This window comes from Umbelopsis ramanniana, assembly GCF_025399195.1.
Source record: "Umbelopsis ramanniana AG unplaced genomic scaffold K450scaffold_87, whole genome shotgun sequence".
Lineage (NCBI taxonomy): Eukaryota > Fungi > Mucoromycota > Umbelopsidomycetes > Umbelopsidales > Umbelopsidaceae > Umbelopsis > Umbelopsis ramanniana.
Genome location: NW_026252173.1, coordinates 42424 through 63647, shown reverse-complemented (window position 1 = coordinate 63647; position 21224 = coordinate 42424). Strand labels below are relative to the sequence as shown.

General features: G+C 43.9%; 9 protein-coding genes across 9 annotated transcripts; 3 read left to right on the top strand and 6 right to left on the bottom strand.

Moving 5' to 3' along the window:
- Positions 1 to 159: 159 nt before the first annotated feature.
- Positions 160 to 1649, bottom strand: K450DRAFT_261413 (uncharacterized protein). Its single transcript, XM_051592316.1, has one exon. The coding sequence runs from the start codon at positions 1638 to 1640 to the stop codon at positions 255 to 257; it is 1386 nt and encodes a 461-aa protein (XP_051440544.1). The 5' UTR covers positions 1641 to 1649; the 3' UTR covers positions 160 to 254.
- A 239-nt stretch (positions 1650 to 1888) lies between these two features.
- K450DRAFT_261410 (uncharacterized protein) lies at positions 1889 to 3919 on the bottom strand. The gene is made up of 5 exons (XM_051592315.1): positions 3506 to 3919; positions 3266 to 3425; positions 3072 to 3191; positions 2472 to 2993; positions 1889 to 2403 (listed from the first exon to the last, which is right to left on the bottom strand). Exons 1-5 carry the CDS (start codon positions 3573 to 3575, stop codon positions 1962 to 1964), a joined length of 1314 nt encoding a protein of 437 aa, XP_051440543.1. The 5' UTR covers positions 3576 to 3919; the 3' UTR covers positions 1889 to 1961.
- A 926-nt stretch (positions 3920 to 4845) lies between these two features.
- Positions 4846 to 8244, bottom strand: K450DRAFT_215636 (uncharacterized protein; the record flags this gene model as incomplete). The annotated part of the gene is made up of 14 exons (XM_051584841.1): positions 4846 to 5074; positions 5143 to 5209; positions 5283 to 5477; positions 5549 to 5614; positions 5685 to 5854; positions 5911 to 6012; positions 6080 to 6240; positions 6311 to 6438; positions 6504 to 6800; positions 6879 to 6983; positions 7055 to 7177; positions 7242 to 7365; positions 7441 to 7477; positions 7544 to 8244. 14 exons carry the CDS (start codon positions 8242 to 8244, stop codon positions 4963 to 4965), a joined length of 2388 nt encoding a protein of 795 aa, XP_051440542.1. The 3' UTR covers positions 4846 to 4962.
- Positions 8245 to 9152: 908 nt separating this feature from the next.
- Positions 9153 to 11117, top strand: K450DRAFT_261405 (uncharacterized protein). Its single transcript, XM_051592314.1, has 5 exons — positions 9153 to 9314; positions 9404 to 10082; positions 10140 to 10451; positions 10530 to 10714; positions 10796 to 11117. The coding sequence occupies exons 1-5, from the start codon at positions 9184 to 9186 to the stop codon at positions 11085 to 11087; spliced, it is 1599 nt and encodes a 532-aa protein (XP_051440541.1). The 5' UTR covers positions 9153 to 9183; the 3' UTR covers positions 11088 to 11117.
- K450DRAFT_261400 (uncharacterized protein) lies at positions 11118 to 11707 on the bottom strand. The gene has a single exon (XM_051592313.1). The coding sequence runs from the start codon at positions 11394 to 11396 to the stop codon at positions 11148 to 11150; it is 249 nt and encodes an 82-aa protein (XP_051440540.1). The 5' UTR covers positions 11397 to 11707; the 3' UTR covers positions 11118 to 11147.
- K450DRAFT_261394 (uncharacterized protein) lies at positions 11629 to 13998 on the bottom strand. Its single transcript, XM_051592312.1, has 6 exons — positions 13710 to 13998; positions 13588 to 13639; positions 13215 to 13514; positions 12478 to 13128; positions 11772 to 12096; positions 11629 to 11696 (listed from the first exon to the last, which is right to left on the bottom strand). Exons 1-5 carry the CDS (start codon positions 13962 to 13964, stop codon positions 11936 to 11938), a joined length of 1419 nt encoding a protein of 472 aa, XP_051440539.1. The 5' UTR covers positions 13965 to 13998; the 3' UTR covers positions 11629 to 11696; positions 11772 to 11935.
- Positions 13999 to 14191: 193 nt separating this feature from the next.
- K450DRAFT_261385 (uncharacterized protein) lies at positions 14192 to 16938 on the top strand. The gene is made up of 10 exons (XM_051592311.1): positions 14192 to 14515; positions 14599 to 14680; positions 14791 to 14957; positions 15032 to 15214; positions 15282 to 15450; positions 15515 to 15679; positions 15761 to 15875; positions 15947 to 16423; positions 16482 to 16614; positions 16677 to 16938. The coding sequence occupies exons 1-10, from the start codon at positions 14371 to 14373 to the stop codon at positions 16769 to 16771; spliced, it is 1731 nt and encodes a 576-aa protein (XP_051440538.1). The 5' UTR covers positions 14192 to 14370; the 3' UTR covers positions 16772 to 16938.
- Positions 16939 to 16981: 43 nt separating this feature from the next.
- Positions 16982 to 18858, top strand: K450DRAFT_261383 (uncharacterized protein; the record flags this gene model as incomplete). Its single annotated transcript, XM_051592310.1, has 6 exons — positions 16982 to 17106; positions 17181 to 17287; positions 17356 to 17735; positions 17800 to 18115; positions 18179 to 18241; positions 18335 to 18858. Coding segments are annotated over 6 exons (1399 nt in total), but the record flags the coding sequence as incomplete, so codon positions are not given.
- Positions 18858 to 20577, bottom strand: K450DRAFT_261379 (uncharacterized protein). The gene is made up of 3 exons (XM_051592309.1): positions 20204 to 20577; positions 19597 to 20136; positions 18858 to 19534 (listed from the first exon to the last, which is right to left on the bottom strand). Exons 1-3 carry the CDS (start codon positions 20348 to 20350, stop codon positions 18974 to 18976), a joined length of 1248 nt encoding a protein of 415 aa, XP_051440536.1. The 5' UTR covers positions 20351 to 20577; the 3' UTR covers positions 18858 to 18973.
- Between the last annotated feature and the right edge of the window lie 647 nt (positions 20578 to 21224).

Sequence of the window (21224 nt, the reverse complement as noted above, 5' to 3'; positions counted from 1 at the left end):
CCTTCGGGGGAGGGTAAGTGTAGTTTTTTATGTTTTGCATTTCATTCATTTTCTGACGATTGCCTTTCAAAACCACCTATATCTCCACTATCTTGTCTGTGAGTATATCTGTTTGAATCTGTTTATCTTGCCATGCTTAAGTTACTAATGATTTCGAGAATAAATTTTCAGGCTCTGTGCTCTGATATTGTGATCTTAAATTTATTTTTGTATTGGCGCAAAATAATTGTTAATAAACAGTATATTAAAGTAATTCATTTCGAGAGCCATGCACTATGCGTCCCGAACACGTTCCTTTCTAATGGGCCGGCACAATCATTGTCGCAACAGTGTTGACTATGGCACAATTCGACATAACTAATGTTGCGTGCGTCGACTTTTAGTATATCGTTTAAAAACGGAATGAACGCATCAACATTGATCCGTCTAGACACGTCTTTGTGATATTGCTCTATTATCTCCCATTCTTTGCCGGGAATATACTTGGATAATACGTCTACAGGGTTTTGTTGTGTTAGCAGCTGTTGCATCTCTCCCTCATTCAGCACGGCGTCGTGGTCCGCCAAGAGCTTTTCTAGCAACTTTCTGTCGTATTCCTGGCACGCTGCGTCATTGCATTCGAAATTGTATATGCGCCTGCCAATAGCGGTCATGGGCCATTTAAACCAATCTTCGTTGTACCATCTCGATGCGATCGATATTACAACTGAATTGTTTTTCATAAACAGCCCTGCTCCTAGTGCATTTCCGAACGGCGCGATAAGCACATCTAGGTCTTTGACCAGATGTGCAGTGTTTTTGAGATCGCAGCCAGAGTCGAAGTCGATGGTTTTTATCGATACGTCTAATGCTTTTAACTTGTCTATAAGTTCTGGAATGTTTGTTATGTGCCGTGACTTGCCTCTATTTAAAATGCCAATGCGAGTGCTGCCATCGCTTTTATAGGTGACGGATGGACATTGGGCATCAGTGTATGGCTGGCTAAAAATGTGAGATTTAAATGATTCGTAGTGTGCTGCCGGGATTTGCCTGTCGCAGTACCATAGCGAGCATCGGTCGCCGGTTCCCACAACTGCTTTCGCAAAGCAGATGGGTTTATATGGTGGTGATAATTGCTTTTCCGTTAGCACGTCTTCATCATCAGGCACTATATCGCTGCCGCTTGGGATGTCCATGTCCAACTTGGTGTGCTTGTTCCAATACGTTGCGCCTCGGAATGTCCAAGACGATGCCGTGGCGCCTTTTTCCATCATGGTGCTGTATAGCGGCATCAACCCGTTGTATAAATAATGCGAGAAATGGAATGGGCTGTAGAAGCCATAGACAAAGATGGTTTCATTGATAAATCGAGCGCCTGTGTGGCGCGCAAGTCTTTTTGGCTTGAACCACATGTCTTCGCCCTGGCCTGTGTTGATCAGGTTGATGCTGGGCGGCTCGTTCTCGCTCACAATGAAGGGCCCATGGTAGCGGCTCACACAGAAGTTCGAGAATTCGCACATTTGGTTTCTACCTTCACCTTCGCAAGTCCATTCAGAATGTGGGGTAGGCGATCCGCTGAAATTCCACCATAAAAACAGCAAAGTCCAGCTTGCCAACACTGTTATTAACACATAACAAAATAATCTTTTGATCAGCATCATCACTCTACATCATAACGTTAGATGGTTTCACTTTTATTGCTGGCCCTTTTTGTGAGCAAATTCAAGTCACGTGAGCAGTCCTTAATTTACTCACCGAAGCTGCATACATCGGTCGGCATGGGTCGTACGAAGGCATCTTTGAGTCTTCGCCGGATCGGCTTGGGGCTCATTTTTTGGAACAGTGAAAGCTAGAAGGGGTGGGGGATATTCAAATTACTATCCCTGTCCAAGGAAATAAAATTTTTAAAAGCGATATTTAATTGAGTATATTTAAATGTACTGTACAAGTGATGGGCTACATATGTCATAACAGAGAAGGATCTAAGCAGCAATCTCTGGTTTTTCACGCTGCTGAACATAGACCTTCATACCGTCTTTCATGGGCAAGGTCAACGACAGTTGATAGGTGACGTCCTGTCCAGGTGCCAAATTGAAGCGGTACTTCTTGACCAACAGAGTAAGAGCTACCAGAGCTTCCAACGTTGCAAGATTTTGGCCCAGACAGACACGAGGTCCAGCGTGGAAGGCGGGCCAGACACCTTGATTTTCACGGCGAAGGTCACCATCTTCATTGAACCAGCGTTCTGGCTTGAATTCCTTGGCATCTGGTCCCCATACAGATTCAAGACGACCTTGAGCCCATGGCGACCAAACCACGTAATCACCCTTCTTGATCACAGTGCCATCAGGCCAGATATCGTCTTCAAGGGCGTATTTTTGGTTGGCAGGCACCGAAGGATGCAGACGCAAAGTTTCGTAGAACCTAAATAAGCATTGGTGTCAGCAACGGTGTGACGCTGTTACATAAAAGGGTCATGGTAATTGACTTACACAGCATGGGCATATTTCATGTCCTTGATAATCTCGTAAAGAGCAGGAGAATTCTTTTCGTCGTCATCAGAGATGTTGGCAAAAACTTCCTTAGCCAGCTTTTCCTCGACTTCTGGATTCAGCATCAATTGATACATGGCCCAAGAAAGTGCTTGAGCTGTGGTATCTCTACCCGCAATGATAAAGTTAAGAATGATGTCGCGAAGCTGCTGGTCATTGAGAAGATTGCCTTGGTCGTCCTTTGACTTCAGGAACCGACTAAGTAAATCGTTGTGATCTTGCCCCTCTTCGACGTCTTTACGGCGTTTGCTGATCATATCAGCAGCGTAACTATTCACCACCTTAATGTGATCATCCATGCTGGACTTCCAAGGCATTAAAACCTTAGCAATACCTTCTCTAGCACGCCAGTAAGGGACTAGCATTCTTTTGGCGGTATTGACTTGAGCGGCATCGAATGCTGCCGCAAATGGAACCTTGCCTTCAGTACGTAAGGCACCGAGATCTTCGCCAAAACCGATACTGAAGAAATTGAATATAAACGTAGGTTAGTACAAAATTCGAGGGTTCTTGATATTTTAGATAAAAAGGGAAGCGTACATGACAAAGGAATCCAAGGTGAACTTGAACATGAGGTCGTGGAAATCAACGGCCTGGCCATTTTCAACCAGAGGATCCAAAATGACACTGGTCATGTACTGGAGTTCGTCGACGAAAACACTATGAAAGGCAATGGCTAGAGTTAATCTCGGTGCAATATTGCCAGCCGCTTGGTTATCAATAATAATGCATACTCAGTAAAGTGGTCGCGAAAGTTCTTCACATTGAAAATTTGCGAAGCTGTTTTGCGCTGGAACTTCCATTCGTCGCCATTTGCGTTGAAGATGCCATGTCCGAACAAGGCGTCCATACCATCTCTGAATTGAGGACCTTTTTCATAGTTCAAAAAATTGGCTAGTCGAGGCAAATGATCAGTCGAATTTTCTTCTTCATATGAAAGTAAACGCCACCAGTCATTCAAATGTTGTACCTACTTTTCAAAATATGTTCGACACAGCGTGGGTCAGAAGTAGCGATATTTCTGGGAATGCCGAGATTGGACATGGTTCTATAACGGCGGGTGAGTTAGTCATGGCATCGGCACCCATTAAAACTTGTCTGTCAGATCACTTACGTTGTTGTACCGACATTCTCAAAACCTTGGAGAGCAAAGTGGTGGAATTGTGTCATATTGCTTAGCAAATGGGGAAGACTGCCGACGATGGGAAAACCAGGACGCTGTGGGATATCATCTCTCTTGTCGTCAAAGAGGGCTCTGTCTGGGTAGATGATGGCTAAGACAGCCAAGGCAGCTGCACCAGCACTACCTATGGTCATGGCATACTGGGCAGTAGGCGATGAAGCTAAGAAACGGTTTTTAACTTTGTCAAATGTAAGAGACATCTTGGTCAAAGCAGATAGAAAAATATACAAAAGCTAATGCTGGAAGAGCACGCTCTGGCATTTATAAGGGCCTGATTTTATTGTAGGGAGAAGTCACAGTATCGCCAACCAGGCATGTGAAATGGAAAAAGATGACTTCCAGCTGCATGTTTTCGTACGTTGATATAACCACGTTGCGTCAACTTTTAGCATGTTATTTACTCTAAATTATAGAGGGTGAAACTTGAATCATATAAACGCAAGCTGTTGGTCCATTTTCTAGTTGAAAAGCGTTGATACTTGAAGAAGACAAGGAAGAAGAAGTTGGGGGAAAGACGTTGATTCTAACGATATTCTGGTGACCGATCGCTTTTTCACCTTAACAGGCAACCAAAGCTGACCAAACGCTGCTTTCTAAAAAGGGAATTGAGATTGGTACCCCACTACTGACCCAAGTTAATGTATGCACTCCGATAGTTTGGCAAGGTCCTCCCTACGACAGACGACCTTTGATTCGAGGTATCAGCATGAGCGGTAAGGCATGATGACTATAATAGAGATTATCATATACTTGAGCAAGCCCGTGTTCAATGCCAAAAATTTAGGCTAACTAGACTTCCAATGCAATTACCTATGCGCCTTAAAATTTGAAGGCGGTGTATCTCCACGCTTGAATAATCTACTTTATTCCTGAAATGAAACATGCTAGACTACATCAATACAGAAATAATAAAATATCTCTTTTTCTTTACGCGGGCGTTCATACCGATCCACATCATAGAGTTCCTGATGGCATCCACATGTGTGGGGTAGCGTTTCGTCGCAGTTTGATTCTTTTGCGTGTCTGAATGCTTTACTTGTCAAGGTATATTATTAAGAGCTTATTACGTCAAGCAAAGGATGTACGTGGCATTGTACCATTACTGCCTCCACATGCCCGGTTATATGCGATAGCTCATATTAGATTATATAAATTTTTTTGAATGTGGTATATTTATCTTCGATATGCAGGTGAATGGATGCGTGGATGTTCTATATTCTAATTCTATACGCTTTTGTTCGTACTCAATTAGCGCAAATGCGAAATGTATTGAAACACGAACGATACGATGCCTTTACCCGCCTCTTCTTGCAGGATTGGGTCAGGAAGTTCATGGAGTTTCTCGTCATAATGATCCCAGCTATAAGAAGTAAATTAGTTAACTCCCTTGTTGTGACAGTCACCACGCCATATATGCACACAACTTACGAGCTCGTGTCTCCGTATTGCATGCTCTCTACGTCTTGGACCGACTTGCCTTCTAAGCATCGCTTACCTAAGTAGGAGTGTTAGTAATCCTTTCATAAGTCTCACAAGTCAATACCTGTCGGTGTTGGATGAATACTTACACTTGAAGGTATCGTGCGTATCACAGCTTGTGTCGCCATTGTACATGAAGAGCTGACGGAGATCCGCTAGTGAGAAGTGCCTTTCAGTGTCCGCTGCCTCATCGACGACGCAGCTTGATAAAGATTGCTTATGTGATTGTCGCTGGAATATCTTTTCCTCAATAGTGCCAGTAGCGATCAATCGGTAGATAAAACCTAAAACAAATACGCTCATCTGTAAGGAAATGATCTACCAAATATGCACGGAAGATATATTGATGACCTACAATCTTTCTTTTGACCGTCTCGCCACACACGAGCTAGTGCCTGCTGATCTGCTGCCGGATTCCAGTCTATGAGATAAACAACACGGTCAGACACTGATGAGATTACATAGCCAGTTCAGTTTAGTTTCTCACTTACCTGGGTCAAAAAGAACAAGTCTGTTGGCACCAATCAAGTTTAGTCCACAGCCTCCTGCCTTGCTACTTAACAGGAACACGAATTCCGTTCCCTCTGGATTGTTAAATCTGTCCACCAGTTTTTGTCGTTTGTTGATAGTCATGGATCCGTCAAGTCGCAAGGAACCGTAGCTGATGGGGAGCGTTAGCGCTGATATAACAGCTATGCATTTATGGCATATACTCACTTTCGTTGCCTGCAGTATTTTTCAATCAGATCAAGAGACTGTGTATAATTACTGATGATGACAATTTTATCATCCGTCTCCTTGTTGATTTTCCCTAGCATCCTAGTGAGAGCAAATATTGGATGAGAAAATCCATCGTCAACTTCACTATGAACGCTATGTAACCTACCTATCCAAGACCATCATCTTTCCTGAGAATTCCGGTGATATGATACGATGTCGTCCCTGAGTCTGGTAACTATCTGGCAGTACATCCTCGCTACCTCTTATTTCTTCTGGCAAGTTTAAGAGATCTGGATGGTTGACTAGCTTCTTCAACATTGTGATGGCCTACAGGAATAGTCTGTGTTCAACATCTTTTGCCTCTCCTTCTATTCGCATTCACTATATGGGCTCTTACCTTGAGCGGTTGGCTGCCTTGTCCGCGTAAAAGCTTTTGCATGGCCTTTGACGTAATAAATACATTATAGAGGTCAAGCTGCAGTGGTGAGAGTTTGCAAAATACGACATGTTCAAATTTGACCGGCACTGTTTAAATAATGGTAAGTACATATGTATATGATGAAGTCATAGCAAAGACACAGTGTACTGACAGTATTTGGATAGAATGTCGTTCGTGCGTCGGATGATGAATTTGGAGACAATGCCCCATAGCTCGCTCAGCTTTTGGTCACTAGTTTCGTGATCTTTTTGAGTAGCATCTGCATCTCTTCCTCTTAAGATTGGGATTTCATAGTTTTTACGGAACTCGTTCGGCGTTCCTAGCAAGCCTGGATTGGCAAAGTTCAGTAACGAAAAATACTCGCTTAAGTCGTTTTGAATGGGCGTTCCAGATAAGATCACTCTTCGCTGTACTTGTAGCGAGTTGAGACCCTGAAAAGTTAATGAATCTATAAACGTATTGGTGTGTATGATTAATCTTGTAGGCTCTTTTGAATATAGCGTGACCTCTGAAAGTCATTACATACTTCCGTTTTTCAATCGATGGCCTTCGTCACAGAGCAATAGACCAATCTGGCAGTTTTTAAGAACCGGACAGTATGACCTGAGGGTCTCGTACGAGATGATGAGAACTATATGTAATGGTATATCATCAGTCTACAATTGTATATCCCACCATACATACGATCGACGGATGTCTCACCTGGATTGACCACCATTCGTCCTTGTGCAGAACCCCATTGCTTCATGTCAGCAGTGACCTTCTCCTTTGTGCCTTTGCCGTCAATGGCTAGTGGCCGAATACGATTAGGGCCCAGCCATTTGACTATTTATGAAGGTACAATTTAGCATACCATACATAAAAATCTCAGCATCTTCAAATTACCTACCCAGTTCATTTGCCCAGTTACGCACCAGACTCGAGGGACAAACAATAATGGCTTTTTCAATCGTTGGCTTTCCAATATCACCTGATTGTCGTAATAGTGTCCACATAAGAGCAATGCATTGAAGCTATAGTCCAACGAAGGTTAAAACATGATATGGCTTCTGCTATCGTGGGAGGAAAAAAAAGGAGATTATACTTACAGTCTTTCCTAAACCCATCTCGTCTGCCATAATGCACCTGAAGTAATACCAGTATTAGGGAATATCGATATACTATCACATAATATAGTTGTTTTCCTCTTACCCATAGGCGTTTGGATGGATCTTTCCGGTTGTGCAGCGGTACAAGAACTTTACGCCGTCAATTTGATGTGGTCTCAGTACTTTCGCAAGTACTGGGTCAACTACAACATGACCTCGTTTATGCTCTAATTTCTTTGTACCTAGCAACTCTGCAAGTGACTTTCCAGCTTTCGAATGATGTATCGTCTTCGGCGTCTCTTGAGGCGGTTCCTCTTCTGGTGTGCTGTTCTCACTTTTAGGATCGTCCTTTTCTGGATCATAAAGAATGATGGATCCATCCGCTGTCCAGTCATGTAAAGCTCTGGCCGCAATATGTAATCGCCTTCGCACTCCTAGCGTTCGCGTGGTTGGTACTAACGACTGTGTGGTGTCAACCGCGTCGACTTTGAAAGGGACTTTGAACTTGGACTTTAGAACTTTCAATGGATTATAGTCTTTTGGTAATGGTGGAGGAAGTTCTCTGTTGTTATGGGTAGCGAGCTCTGCTAACGCAGCTCGTTTGGCCACTTCTCGTTTATCCTTCTTCTTTGGAATCGGGTAACCGTCGGAATCATAGTCTTCGCCATCGAAATCTTGGTCATCCTCGTAGGCAGTGTCACTACTGCTATCGTCGCTTACATTATCAACGACGATTCGTTTGCGTTTGAGAGGTAATGAGCTTTTGGATTGCTGTAGCCCATTGGGTCGACGTTTCAGGAGCATGACTTTGCTAGTACGTCGCGCAGTGGACGGGAAATTGATTTAAAATACAAATTTCACCTAACCCTCGCGTCTCCTTGGCAACCAATAGTCGAACCCTCCCCATCTGAGTTCAGTGTTGCCTAACATGGTGACTTTGCGATGTCGTAGTTACCCTCAGAACAAATATACTTCACCTTCTTCTCATAGAACCAAGCGACCAATCAAATGGAAGTGTAAGTATATGAAATGCTGTGTGTGTGTACCACCAGGGTCACCATTTTTAGCTTCAGACGGTACAAGAAGTGCCTTGCTATCGATTGTGAGAGGTACGTGAAGAAAGTTTGAGATGAGGTACTGGTTTATTAGTCATACTTCAGCAACACCACATTACGATATACAATTTGTGGAATATTTTAAAGGGCTACTTCATCACTTGCAATAGTTACTCAAAGTTTACATGTGTTGTTTCAAAACCCCATCGCAATTTGCCAGCTTTCTGTGTTGTTGTGGTGTTGCATGTGAAAAGTCAATGCCTCAAAATGCCTTGAAAGCTTCATAATCATAACCTCTCACCATTTTCGTAGCAACATTTTTCGGGAGCCGGACGGCGAACTCATGTCTACAGGTTAGAATATGATAAATATGTAGATTCACAAATCGCTTCCGGCAGGATAATGCAATGGATTTTCTGTTTATTATGTTGACTAGATCGATATACTGGATTGCCATGATTGGCTGTTATGTTCTCAAACTAGGATCTAAGTGTTAGCATGCCTATTCGTTACTCGTAGTCAAGTGGTCCGATGTTTTGAACAGCCAAGGCACTACCTATTTCGGGCATGCCCTTGCCTTTTCGGAGTGTGGTGGGTGAAACTGGAGACAGTGAAGCGCTTACCGGACTGTGACCAAACTTCCTTTACCTCTTTTCCCTTTCTTCAACTCTTTTTTCCTTTTTTTTTGATGTCGAAATTCTGGGTAACGTTTGTTCATTCAACTGCTACAGCTCATGCAAAATGTGAGCTGGATGCTGTTGAAGATAACTTTTCTTCACATCTGGACTGGTTGTCCGACTTGGAAAATTTGGAACATCGGTACGTTTGTTATTTTTTTTCTTTTGGTGATGTTGCTTCGCTTTTTAAACTTTTATTGATACTCTCCAACAATCCGTACGCTGCAACAGACATAGTATATACACCACTAGCAACACTACAGCATCCGCAACTCCCGCTAGCATGTTTGAAGACCAGCTGTTCCTGAAAATGGCCACTACAGCCAGTTGGGACCAAAAAGTCCCCCATTCTAGCCTTGAAGAAGACCAAACAAACAACGAGCAGGATGCTACGATTATGGAGAACATTCAAGTCTCCTGTAAAGAAACGTCAAAGACTACAAGTGCCAAAGCCTTATCTAGTGGCGACATTATCGAAGACCCTAGCCGGCTGGCTGACTTCATCAAAGATTTCTTTCCTGACTATCAACTTGAGGATATCATGAGCTCACCGATGAAATCGCAACAAAATGATACAGGCTTACCGTCACCGCCTTTAAGTAAACCACCATCGCCTATTCCACCGGCTACTGGGTCGATCACTCCTACAGAAGAAAGCCCGTGCGACACAAAACATACTCAAAATCTTCAACCTAGCGACGATCCTTTCCGAGAATATTTTGAAGAAAAGCTGTCAGCATCCAACTGGTCTGTTGCTAAAGGTGCACGGCCACCACCACCAACTTATAGCAAAGCTCTCCCCGCAAAGCACAAATTATTGCAGCAAGCCGATGTTGAAAACGTCGAAGCCAAAAAAATCACGCTTTTCACCAACAGCTCAGACATGAAACAAGTCTCCAAAACTTCCCAAGTAAGTGTATAACAAACATGTATCTGGCTTTACTTGATGGATCTCTAATCATTGTAGTCCAAGAAGATAGATGGGTCCAAATTGCCAAAGAAACACACAGTGGATCATGTGCACGAATCGATGAAATCGTCTCTTCCACATGCCCGTTTGACCACCCTGGCAAAATATGAAATCGATGTTTCGGCTGTACCCCTTAAGAGCCGATTTCTCCAGATGGCAGAGAAAGCGGATGCCAAGCAAGGAAAGCCATCCCTCTCCAAAGGGTTACCTCCATCGGAGAAACGCACCTCCCAAGCCTTGTCTATGGAGCGCATTAATCGATTAGCCCAACCTAAACGGACATTTGATAAACCTGCCGATGGTTCAAAGGTAAGTTTGACATCACGATGGATGAACACTAAATCAAAAATCAAAGTGACCAATACCTGTCTCTTATTTCTTTTTTAGTCTGTCAACTCAAGCAGCAGAACAGCATTGAGAACGTCTACCAAAACAACGGCTTCTCAGAAGAGCCAAGGCGCCAAACATTTGGGAGTTAGTCAGATTCGGCAGAAACGCTCTCAGCCAATGTCTCTGACCGCTGCGGCCATCGCTCTCAATAGTGCCCCGGTAGTTCACCGTAAAACAACAAGGTAAAGATTGCATAAAAAGCACAAGTGTAACGAAACATAGTTTCATCTTGTCCTACAGTTATTAACCATTTCGTTTATTAGAAGTTCGGCTGATTCCGGTTCTGTCACACAAGAAGCCGCATCTTCCAACGAACCCGAATGGGCTCGCTCGTCCAATTTGGAAACAGCCTTAGAAGAACAGAGCAAAGTAGACCCAGATGAGATATTTGGAAAATTCACCACAATTGACTTGGATGATGTTTTTCGCTCCAAACCATCGAAGTTACCCAGTCCTTCTCGTCCCTTCAGGATTCGAGTCAACTCTTGCATGACTCGAGTCACGCATCAAGAAGAAGCAGCATATCGCGTCGCAATGGGATATGCTGTTTGTTAGAAACCAGAAAGCTGAATCTTTTTATATTTATGAAGCTCCTCCATACCCCACCCCATCCACTCAAAAAATTCGCTCAGTATTCCCCTCAGTCCATCGAGCAAAGAACTTTGTTTGCCTTGGCAAAATTGTTCCACATTGAAAATGCACTATCGATACCCTTGACAACTCCTGTTTTGTTATTATGTAAAAATAAAGACGGAAAATGATATATAATTTATAAATACTCGTGAGTATATGCAAAATGATTTCTTTTATGATAAAAAACAAGGCAACCAGGATGACTGCAAAATAGTCATCCCAAGTATACATTATATACAAGGCGCATGTTTGAGCTGACTGTTTTTAGCCCATATGCATGACAGCGGCGCCTTCGCGTGCTTCTCCGACCCAGGTAGGAAGAACTAGAGTTGACAAATAGTTGAGCAAGCTGAGGAAGCTCATGAAAATAAAAACAAAATAGTAGTTGAACGGGAAGCCAAAGCCACTGGTAAGTGAGAAACTCCACAACGATCCGCCCAATGCAGGGCCAATGGCTCGAACAAAGCTGACACTTGTCTGGCCGACACCATTGACGGTTCCCAATTGATCTACCGGAGCCGAATTATTGACCTGAGGAGTGAGTAATAAAGTGATCAGCTTTCTATGTGTGCGAGGGTGTTCTCAAAAATTCAGATTCGACTTTACCATAAGCATGACGGCAGTGTAGCTGAAGGTCGAAAGCGTAAATCGAACGGTCAAATTGAGAAGCATCAAGTACCACACAAGTCTGGCTCCCTCCTCGCCCCATACGTCGCCATAATGACTGATGACTGGACAAGACATATACAAGGGAATGTACAAGACCAGACTCATACGATACAAAGCCATTGTGGATATGCGGGCATTAACCATGGGGTATAGGACGAATTGAGCAAATAGTTGGACGACACCCATAATAGCCAAGGAGATAGCCAGGTCGGGCGATGTCCAGCCCAAGCCGCCAATGGCAGGTAAAGCGACAGCGAAAAGACTAGCGAAGGGAAATTAGTATGTCAGAAAATCAGTGCATGCATGCATGCATGGATCACTACAAGTCGAACGAGGCCTACCTGAACAGTTCATCAAATATCATGGCATGGAAAGCTAGCAAACTGGCATGCATGCAGGGGTTTCAATTATTGACCATAAGACCTGCAGATACATCGCATAGTACCAACTTACGTGTAGGATATGATTACATCTACGGACAGCTTGCTAACGCCTAGGCCCAGACCCCATCCTTTCTTTCCTTCTTCAGGAGCCCCCATAGCCTCGGGAAACATCAATACCACGGTTCGAACTTCATCGTTCGTACCGCCTTCGGCATCATCTCTCCATTCATTCACCAACGACTGCTGCCCTTCTACAAGACCTGCCACTTCGCTTTCAGGAACTGCCTTGCTGAAAATCGTTTCTTGTTCCGTTTCAGTCATGACACAATAACGCATGGCATCATCCATGTTGTTGGGATTAATCTCGCCATAATTTGCATGATACTCGACTTCTTGTGGGTAGTTGCTTCCTGCCATAGTCGACTGCGTGACTGTTCGCACCATTTCGGGTAGATCCATGACAGGTTGTACCATTCCGTAGCCAGAAACAAGTTCGGCCATAGAGTTAGAATTGGTTGCTACATTGTTACCATACTCCTCCATGATTTGTTTGTAAAACGATTCTTGAGGCTGAATCTCCACACCGGCAATCTGGTCGTTTCCAGCGATGGAAAAGCGGCGAGGAAAAGCGTCGTAGCTTCCAAACATGTTAGACAAAGTTTGTGTAAGCTTAGGGTCCACGATAGACAGCAAGGACTCAGTAATGGAAGGAGGTCGAGAATAGTCATCTCGAAGGTTAGGATTGGTCTCTTCAAAGTAGAAAAACGTCATGAACAAGCCAACGACCGAGATAACGGCTGAAATGAAACATGGCAAGAAATATGGGAATTTGACGAGCAGAGGAATACCGCCAAAGATGTCAGGGAATTGAGTTGCTGGGTTAGCGAGCAATCCACCTAGGACAGGCCCGGCTGTCGGGGAGTAATAATGATGCAAAATATTAGGGGTTGCTGTAGGAGTGCTGAATCACATATATCAATAAGACACATCACATTACCTATACCACCAACACCCCAGCAGAAGCCAAACATAGCAAAAGCCATGGGTTGGTTTGTTGAATCCGTGATTTCTCCAAGAACACTTTTGGAGACACCAACGTTGCCATTCAAAGCTCCGCATAAGCAACGAGAAAGGACGGCCATGGCCAGATTTGGTGATAGGCCAAACATGATCATAGTGATTGTATTTCCGATAAGTCCAATCAACAAAACTGGGCGTCGCCCATAGCGATCAGACAATGAACCCCATGGAATTGAAGTAAGGAACTGAGCAAGGAAGTACGCAGATGCAATGGTTCCTATTTCCGTTGGTTAGAAAAAAAAAGGTTTTACATTTATCCATTCCAACACAAGTGGCGTTAACGTTCTTGCCTGCATAAAATCCAATAGACTTCTCATCCTCAGTGACATGAAAGTCTCTCACCTAATAAAAACACGTTAAATCAGATCAAAGAAATATAACATGCGAGGGTTGTAGTGAAAATAGAGCTTACCATGAAATATATAAAGGGCAACAAAATGGTGGAAGAAACGGGCTCGCTAAAGATTGCTAATGCCAGAATGGCCATGGGCAGCCTTGGGAGCGGTGTGATATACTTCTCACCTGCAGCGTCAAGCAGAGGAGTCACTTCCGTCATAACGGAATTCGTTCTACTAGCATGGTGAGAAAGAAATCCTGCAACACTAGAAGATTGACGGCTATGACGCTGGTGATCCCTTCTAATGGAGCGAATGGTACCGTGTTGCATGGGTGAGCGAGCAAGGTGAGAGCTATAACAAGAGATGGCCAAATCAGGCAGCAGCTCCAGACAAGGTTCAAGAAAAAAATTGTCTAGAAAGATGTTTGAACTCCGACGAATATGCACGTGATATGGATCTATAGCATTACCAGGGTTTGAAGGCATCGATGTAATTTAGGGACATTATGTGAGTTCATTCATCAGAAATCAATATTTTTTATGATTGAAAAAGGTGTGATTGGCTGTTTTATTCAATCGAATAGAGATATTGGGGTTTACCGAGAGTGGATGTTGACATAACTGCATTTTCCGCCCTAACCCAGCCCATGGGAGGGGGAAACTCCGATGTTGCCGACAGCGGCAAACGTTTCCAGGTTCAGTGTTTACCCATCATCTGTAAAGTCCATCGCAGCTAATGTCCGTGTACAACCATCGCCCTGTGGTTCCTCCTGCTCCGAGTCGCATTGCTGAGCTGTTGGATGCCATCAAAGGCGAATTTGATCAACTGACACAAGACGCAATCGCTTGTCGATCGCAGAGGGACGAATATGAACACAAAAGTGAGCATTACACCACTACTACATTTACATTATTTGGCGAATTACACCTCATTACCCAATACTGACTCGCCTGATTTAAATAGTGAACAGCCAGATTCAAGAAATGAATGCTTTTCAAGCAAGCTTGTACGAATTAGAGCGAACTCAACAGAACGTGAAGAAGCAGTATGTGTATTTTTATTTTGTCTCTCGCGGTCGGCCCTCCTTGCCGCCGTATAAAAATTTATTTTAAGGGGGGTGTTTAACCAACATTTACGTAAATCGTCACGAAATAGATATGAAGAAGAAATTAGTCGCCTTCGTCAACAACTGGACCAAGCTCGAGCTGGCCACCCTCCTTTGTCATCTGGATCAGTTCCTCCCGCACAACAGTCGCATCCTTCTCAACAGCACTCACAACCCGCGCCTCCCAACATTGGGCCCGCTTCTAATCTATTTGGCGGTATGTGGTTTGAAATAGCCATAATGGTAATTTATTCCTTTAGCATTGACTGACAATGCAACACTATTTTGTAGGCATTATGAACTCCCAGGGCAATACTCAAGGTCCTCCAGGACTCGTCGCTCCTCCTCAAATGGTGGATCCTAATCAGCAACAAGGCGGTCAGCAACATATGGGCTATCCTAACTCTCCTCAACCACCTTCTTCCTATCCCAATGGCCCATCTCCACAAAACGGTCCCCCTCCTCAGCAACAAGGTAAGCACATATAGTTGTCACTATTCGTTGTCATGGAATTTCAGCTAAAAAAAATCATTTTAATAAGGATCGCAGCCATTGATGCCAGTGGGTCGTCCAATCAGCGGAGCCAGTAAGATGTCTGGTGGTCCAACTGGAGGAAATGCCACTCCCAATGGGCCTAGTCCCATGGTTGATGTTGATCCCGAAAGTGTTCCTTCTAGCCTGAAGAATGAAGGCTCCGACTGGATTGCACTGTAAGTTTCTCGATACGCGTGTACAGTTCGTTGTTTTTGTCAATTAACATGGACCATGCTTCAGTTTCAATCCCAAGGCTCAAAGACTCCTCAAGGTTGACCTTGTTCATAATTTCGAACACCCTAGTGTTGTCTGCTGTGTCAAATTCAGCATGGATGGCCGATACTTTGCTGCAGGTTGCAACCGGGCAACGTATATCTATGACGTTGCTACGTCTCAACGGGTCTGGTAAGTTACAAGTTGTACAATGGACAAATTAGGGACCCCTTTGGAAACTAAACTTTTTATTATTATTTTACCATTTTCCAGTGTGCTACAGGATGATAATGTTGGGAAAGAAAACGATGATTTGTATATTCGCTCGGTATGCTTTAGTCCGGATGGTAAATTTATCGCCACAGGTGCTGAGGACAAACAGATTAGGGTAAGCTACTATCAGTCATTTTTGCAAAATGCATCACACAACAGCACATCTGACACGCTCATATCACTTAGATTTGGGATATTAGCAAAAGACGTATCCGCCACTGTTTGACTGGCCACGAACAAGATATCTACTCATTGGATTTCAGCCGTGATGGTCGTATCATTGTTTCTGGATCTGGAGATCGTACTGCCAGAATTTGGGATATGGCTGAAGGAGTCTGCCTTCATGTTTTGCGCGTAAATGACATTGATCAAAAGGACCCTGGCGTTACATCGGTCGCCATCTCTCCTGATGGTCGTCTCGTGGCTGCAGGCAGTCTGGACAAAATGGTGCGTGTTTGGGATACTCAAACAGGACAAATGTTGGAACGCTTCGAAGGCCACAAGGACAGTGTCTACTCTGTTGCTTTCATGGCGGATGGAAAGAGCGTTGTTAGTGGTAGTTTGGACAAGACCTTGAGATTGTGGCAGTTGAACACGGATTCCCGAGGTTACGGTAATGAGAGAGGCAAGGGCCCATGCAAGCAAATCTTTACTGGCCACAAGGTAAGCTGGATTCATTGTATAACTTGGTCTATGTCATCAAAACTAACTGTTGATGTAGGACTTTGTGTTGTCTGTCGCCACGACTCCTGATGGCAACTGGGTTGTTTCAGGGTCTAAAGACCGTCGTGTCCAATTCTGGGATCCCCGCACCGGTCAAGTCCAGTTCATGCTTCAGGGTCATAAGAATTCTGGTATGTGGCATTTATACAGGTTGTTTTATCACCGGCCTTTGCTAACCCATTCTACTTCATAGTCATCTCTGTCACAACTAGTCCATCGGGTAGACCACTATTTGCTAGTGGATCAGGAGATAACCTTGCTAGAATTTGGAGTTATGAACCAATCTAAAGGTTTTTCTTTTATACTCATATTTCTCTGTTTCTATCTTCATACAATTTATCTTTTGTCAAATGACCTTCAAACCTTTCTATGATTTTTCCCAAAGCTTTTCATTCCCCGTCCCCCAATTTGATGTAAAAATTAAAATATCTCAAATTTTCCAATTTTGTGCCTGCCGCGCTTGTCTTTACGAATTTTTCTTTGTTCTCCAATGAGCAACATGAGCAATCCTTCAGATGACGAGGAATACCGTCTAGCACATTGCATCAATAACTGCATGACTGACGAAGCATTCGAAAACGACAACACCCTACGAACTTTGATTGGAATGTCTGAAGATTCATGTAGGTTTTGAATTCAGGTCCCGGAATGCGAAATGAACCCTTTTGCATATAGTAGCTCTGATTCAGCTTTATAGACATTCCATTGGAGTTTTTTCGTACAAAGCCTTCAGTAGCTGTCTTCGATGCCTCTGAAGAGGAAATGGCCATAGCCGTAGCAAAATACTGCACCATCACCCTTAAGGTACAGATCACATCCTCAACTCAACTACCCGAGCCTACAACTAAACCCCAATCCCATTTCTACTGTAGCTGGATGAATCATTAACTAAAATAACCCGCGTAAAGCCATTCAATGTTGATCAAACACGCACTGCCCTTACACCTTGGTCCATCTATGTTGAAGGTCTCAAAGCGCCTTACGACACCGTCGACAAAATCAAAGAGCTGTTTGAGAAAGTTGATCCTGTTCATCATGTGGTCCTTCCCGAGGCTTGGAATGGAACCAAAAAGTTCTTTGGGTTTTGTTTCGTTGAATTCAACGTACCACAATCCGTACACAGAGCTGTTCGCCTCTTCAATCGGTTCGACCCCCAGTTGTCGGTTCAAACAAAGCATAAGATAAAGGAACGAACTACGGATCAAGATGTTAGCGAATTAGCGGATAAACTGGAACTACGCGTCATGACAAAGTAAGGAAACCTATGATTGCGCTACTGTGTGGGCTACTTCTAAATGACTGCTATTGCTCTATAGAATTGATTGGGAAAAGTTAAAATCACGATATCTGGCACAACAGCAAGCACTTGAACAACAAATCAAAGCAGTTTGGGAAGAAATGAACGGCAGACCTGCACCCAGTAGAAAACCTATTGCCCCACAGAGACCCGATCATACCGCGTTCATCGCTGATATTCGAGGACCACGACCGCCCATTCCCAGAACCAGAAAGACAGCATCACCATCTCAAAAGCAGCTGCCTGATCAAGATTCGCAACAGCCTGACTATGATCAAGGTATTGTTGTGCATGTAGATAACATACAACCTAGGACAAACAAATCGATTCTCAAGGTAAGCTTTCATATAGGATGCATAGGTTTTTATTTTGTATGTATATTTATGCAATTCTTGCAGAAACTATTCGAGAAGTCAGGTGCTACCACTACGTTCGTTAATTTCAAAAAAGATATACCGTCAGTAAGTAATGCTACAATGTCCAGTGGCAGTCAACTGAGTCGCGCATTGGTGGTTGGTATAGCCCGCTTGACTAATGTGATTCCTTTCTTTTAGTGCAACGTCAGACTGTCCACTGCTGCAGACGCTCAAAAAATGACGACATACTTTACTGACCATCCAACTACTCAATTGCAAGCTGACGATGCGCAGGGAACCAGAGATGCCATCAATGCTTTATCACCTCTAAAGGTACGCATCCTTGCTGGCAAGGAAGAAGAGATCTATTGGCAAACCCAAGAGAAGAAGAAGGAGAGATTCAGTCAGGTGCGACAAACTCGTAAAACAGACCACACGCCTACACAGGATGCTTCGTCGGGAGCGAGCAGCACATCAACCACGCCCATGAAGCTAAATGTTGCACCGAATAACAACGAGAACAAGAAATCCAAGCGATCGGAAAAATCGATCAACCCTTCACAACCTGCCAAAAAGCCAAAAAATACCCACGTACATTTCTCATAAAATACCCCACTTGTAATGTTAGAATACAGCCCAAATCAGTGACACCTGTGTGAGGCCCATACCATGTATATTCCGTGTACAAACGTGAAATGTATGAAATAAGATGAAGCAGAACAGTAACGTGATAAGCAGGCATTATGGGATGAAGGTAGAATATATTGTTTTCTTAAATGGAGTTTTCGATAGCTATGTGAAAGATCTGTACAATTGCTTCTCATCTGAAGCTGCTACTTAGAAGCCAAGAATCTTGTTACACTTCAAGGTGACTTCACGAGTCTTCTCGTCATCGTCTTCGTTGACTTCATATGGCAAGAAACCCATCATCTTCTTGCCGATATCGCTCAAGTCATCGATGGCAGGGCGACTTTCAGTGAAGTCAGCTTCAGGGCCACCATCACCGTCACGGTCGACAAAGTCAGGACCTTTTCCTCCCTTCAAGAAGGTCTCGTGTTGACGAACAAGGTATTCGGCGTTCATTGGGCACATGGGTGAGGCGCCAATGTAGGCAACAGAAGAATCCTTTTCTCCATTGTGGGTATACTCAACGCTATGGCCCAAGTCGCAATGCCAGAGCACATAGTCACCGGGTTGAACGTCAGGAATGGTGACCAAGGCATCGTTGATGAGAGGGAACAGTTCATTACGCAAGCTCATACTGTGAACGGTGGGCCAGTGCTTCAATTCCTTATCCAAGAGTTGCTTGAGAAGATAGTAAGCGGTTTGTTCCTTCAACATAGGACACAATCGGATGGTACCCTTGTCTTGACCAGCCTCGCTCATGGCAATCCAGCCCTGTGAATAGAAGTCAATAAAAAAGTCCTTCCTACCTCGACCTTTCGAGAATTTTTTCTTACCTGGAAGGCGCGGAAGAATTTGTTGGTAGGAAGAGGGGAAGTGGTGCGGTAACTAACATCATATGAGTCGAGTTCCTCCCACTTTCCTTCCCACACAGCCTTATAGCACTGCTTGTACTCGTCATGCCACCATCGCTCAATGCCGCCACTGTCGACATGGGCAAGCATGCCACCTTCTTCGCCGGGATTTCGGATACGGCAGCCATCAAGGTAGACCATGGGCTTGGTGGGACACCATTCTACGTCTCCACTAGGGTCATGCCACAACGAGTTGGCGGCAACAATACACTTGACCAAGTTGGGGTGCTCTCTGAGCTTAAACAATCCCAGGGCGTTCATCACTCCGCGGGCCTTAACACCTAGTCGTTCTTGGTTACCGTACCAGTAGTCTTCAATTTCTTTCTTCCTCTGCAAGACCTCTTCATCAGGAATGACGTTGTGAATAATCAAGCATCCAGTATCTTTGACTCTCTGGAGGACCTCCTCTGGCACTTGTCCATTGTTTGCCTCAACATCGGTGAAGTCACATTCAGGGATAAACTGTAGATCGGATTAATGGACCCGTACCTGACAAACGCTTATCTCACTTCATGACATTAAAACATACCTTGGGTCCTTGACGCTGGATTTCAGCAATCTTCTCCTTAATAACGGTCAAAAGACGATCGTATGAAGCTTGGAGAACATCCTCTTTGGGTTGATAATCCTCCTTCACTTTCTGAATAACGCCTTTCTGATCCCAATGAGCAACCATGGTGTCTGTAAATGTTTCCTAGTTGAAATAACAAGGTGCGGACCTTTTGATTGTTGTGCTGGTCTATCCTTTATATATGCCAGAACATTCCCCACACAGTTGATACTTAGAGTTGCCTGTTGTTCCGTCACACCATAAAATCACACTGGGTTTCCAAATTTGAAGTCCTGACTGGGATGTTGTGTGACTATGGCAAGTTTATTCATTTCAGCGATGCCTCGTCACTGAACAGTATTTTATGATTCAACTCTCCAAGGTTTTTTTCCCTGGCTACGTATAACGAAATGCCGCTATTAATAGAACCCAGCAGGGTACTCCTCCATGGGTGGCGTACATTCATCTACGACACCCTAACAAGGTGAAATATTAACACCCAGTTGATCATGGATACCAGTGAGTACGATTCGTCATATAAAGATGTGCACGAGTGTATTCCATGAAAATCCCGAAAACAGGTCAACCGCGGCGGTGGTAGATTGCAAAAACATGACACAATAACGAAAACGATGACTAATGCGGTGATTGTGCGATTGGAGGCAATAAATATTATGTATTTTATGGAAAGGCTTTCGGTAGTGAGAGGATCAGTGATAGAGGCAGCCTGTTGGCTTTTCGGGGTAAACTAATCTCATTTGATGTCCCTCGATTGTAGGTGTTTAAAAATCAAAAAGCCTCCGTATCGACGCGTTACAATGGACATAGCAGCACTTCTTTATGTTTGCTATTGGATAACCATTTACGAATGCAAACTGCATACCCTCATAGACACATATCGGATGGATAATGTTATTTATGAGTGATATTGGGTACTTTTGTTTGGACCGGCATTCACCACTGTTTGCTCCGCTCGCCACTCGCCGTTGTCCCAATAAAG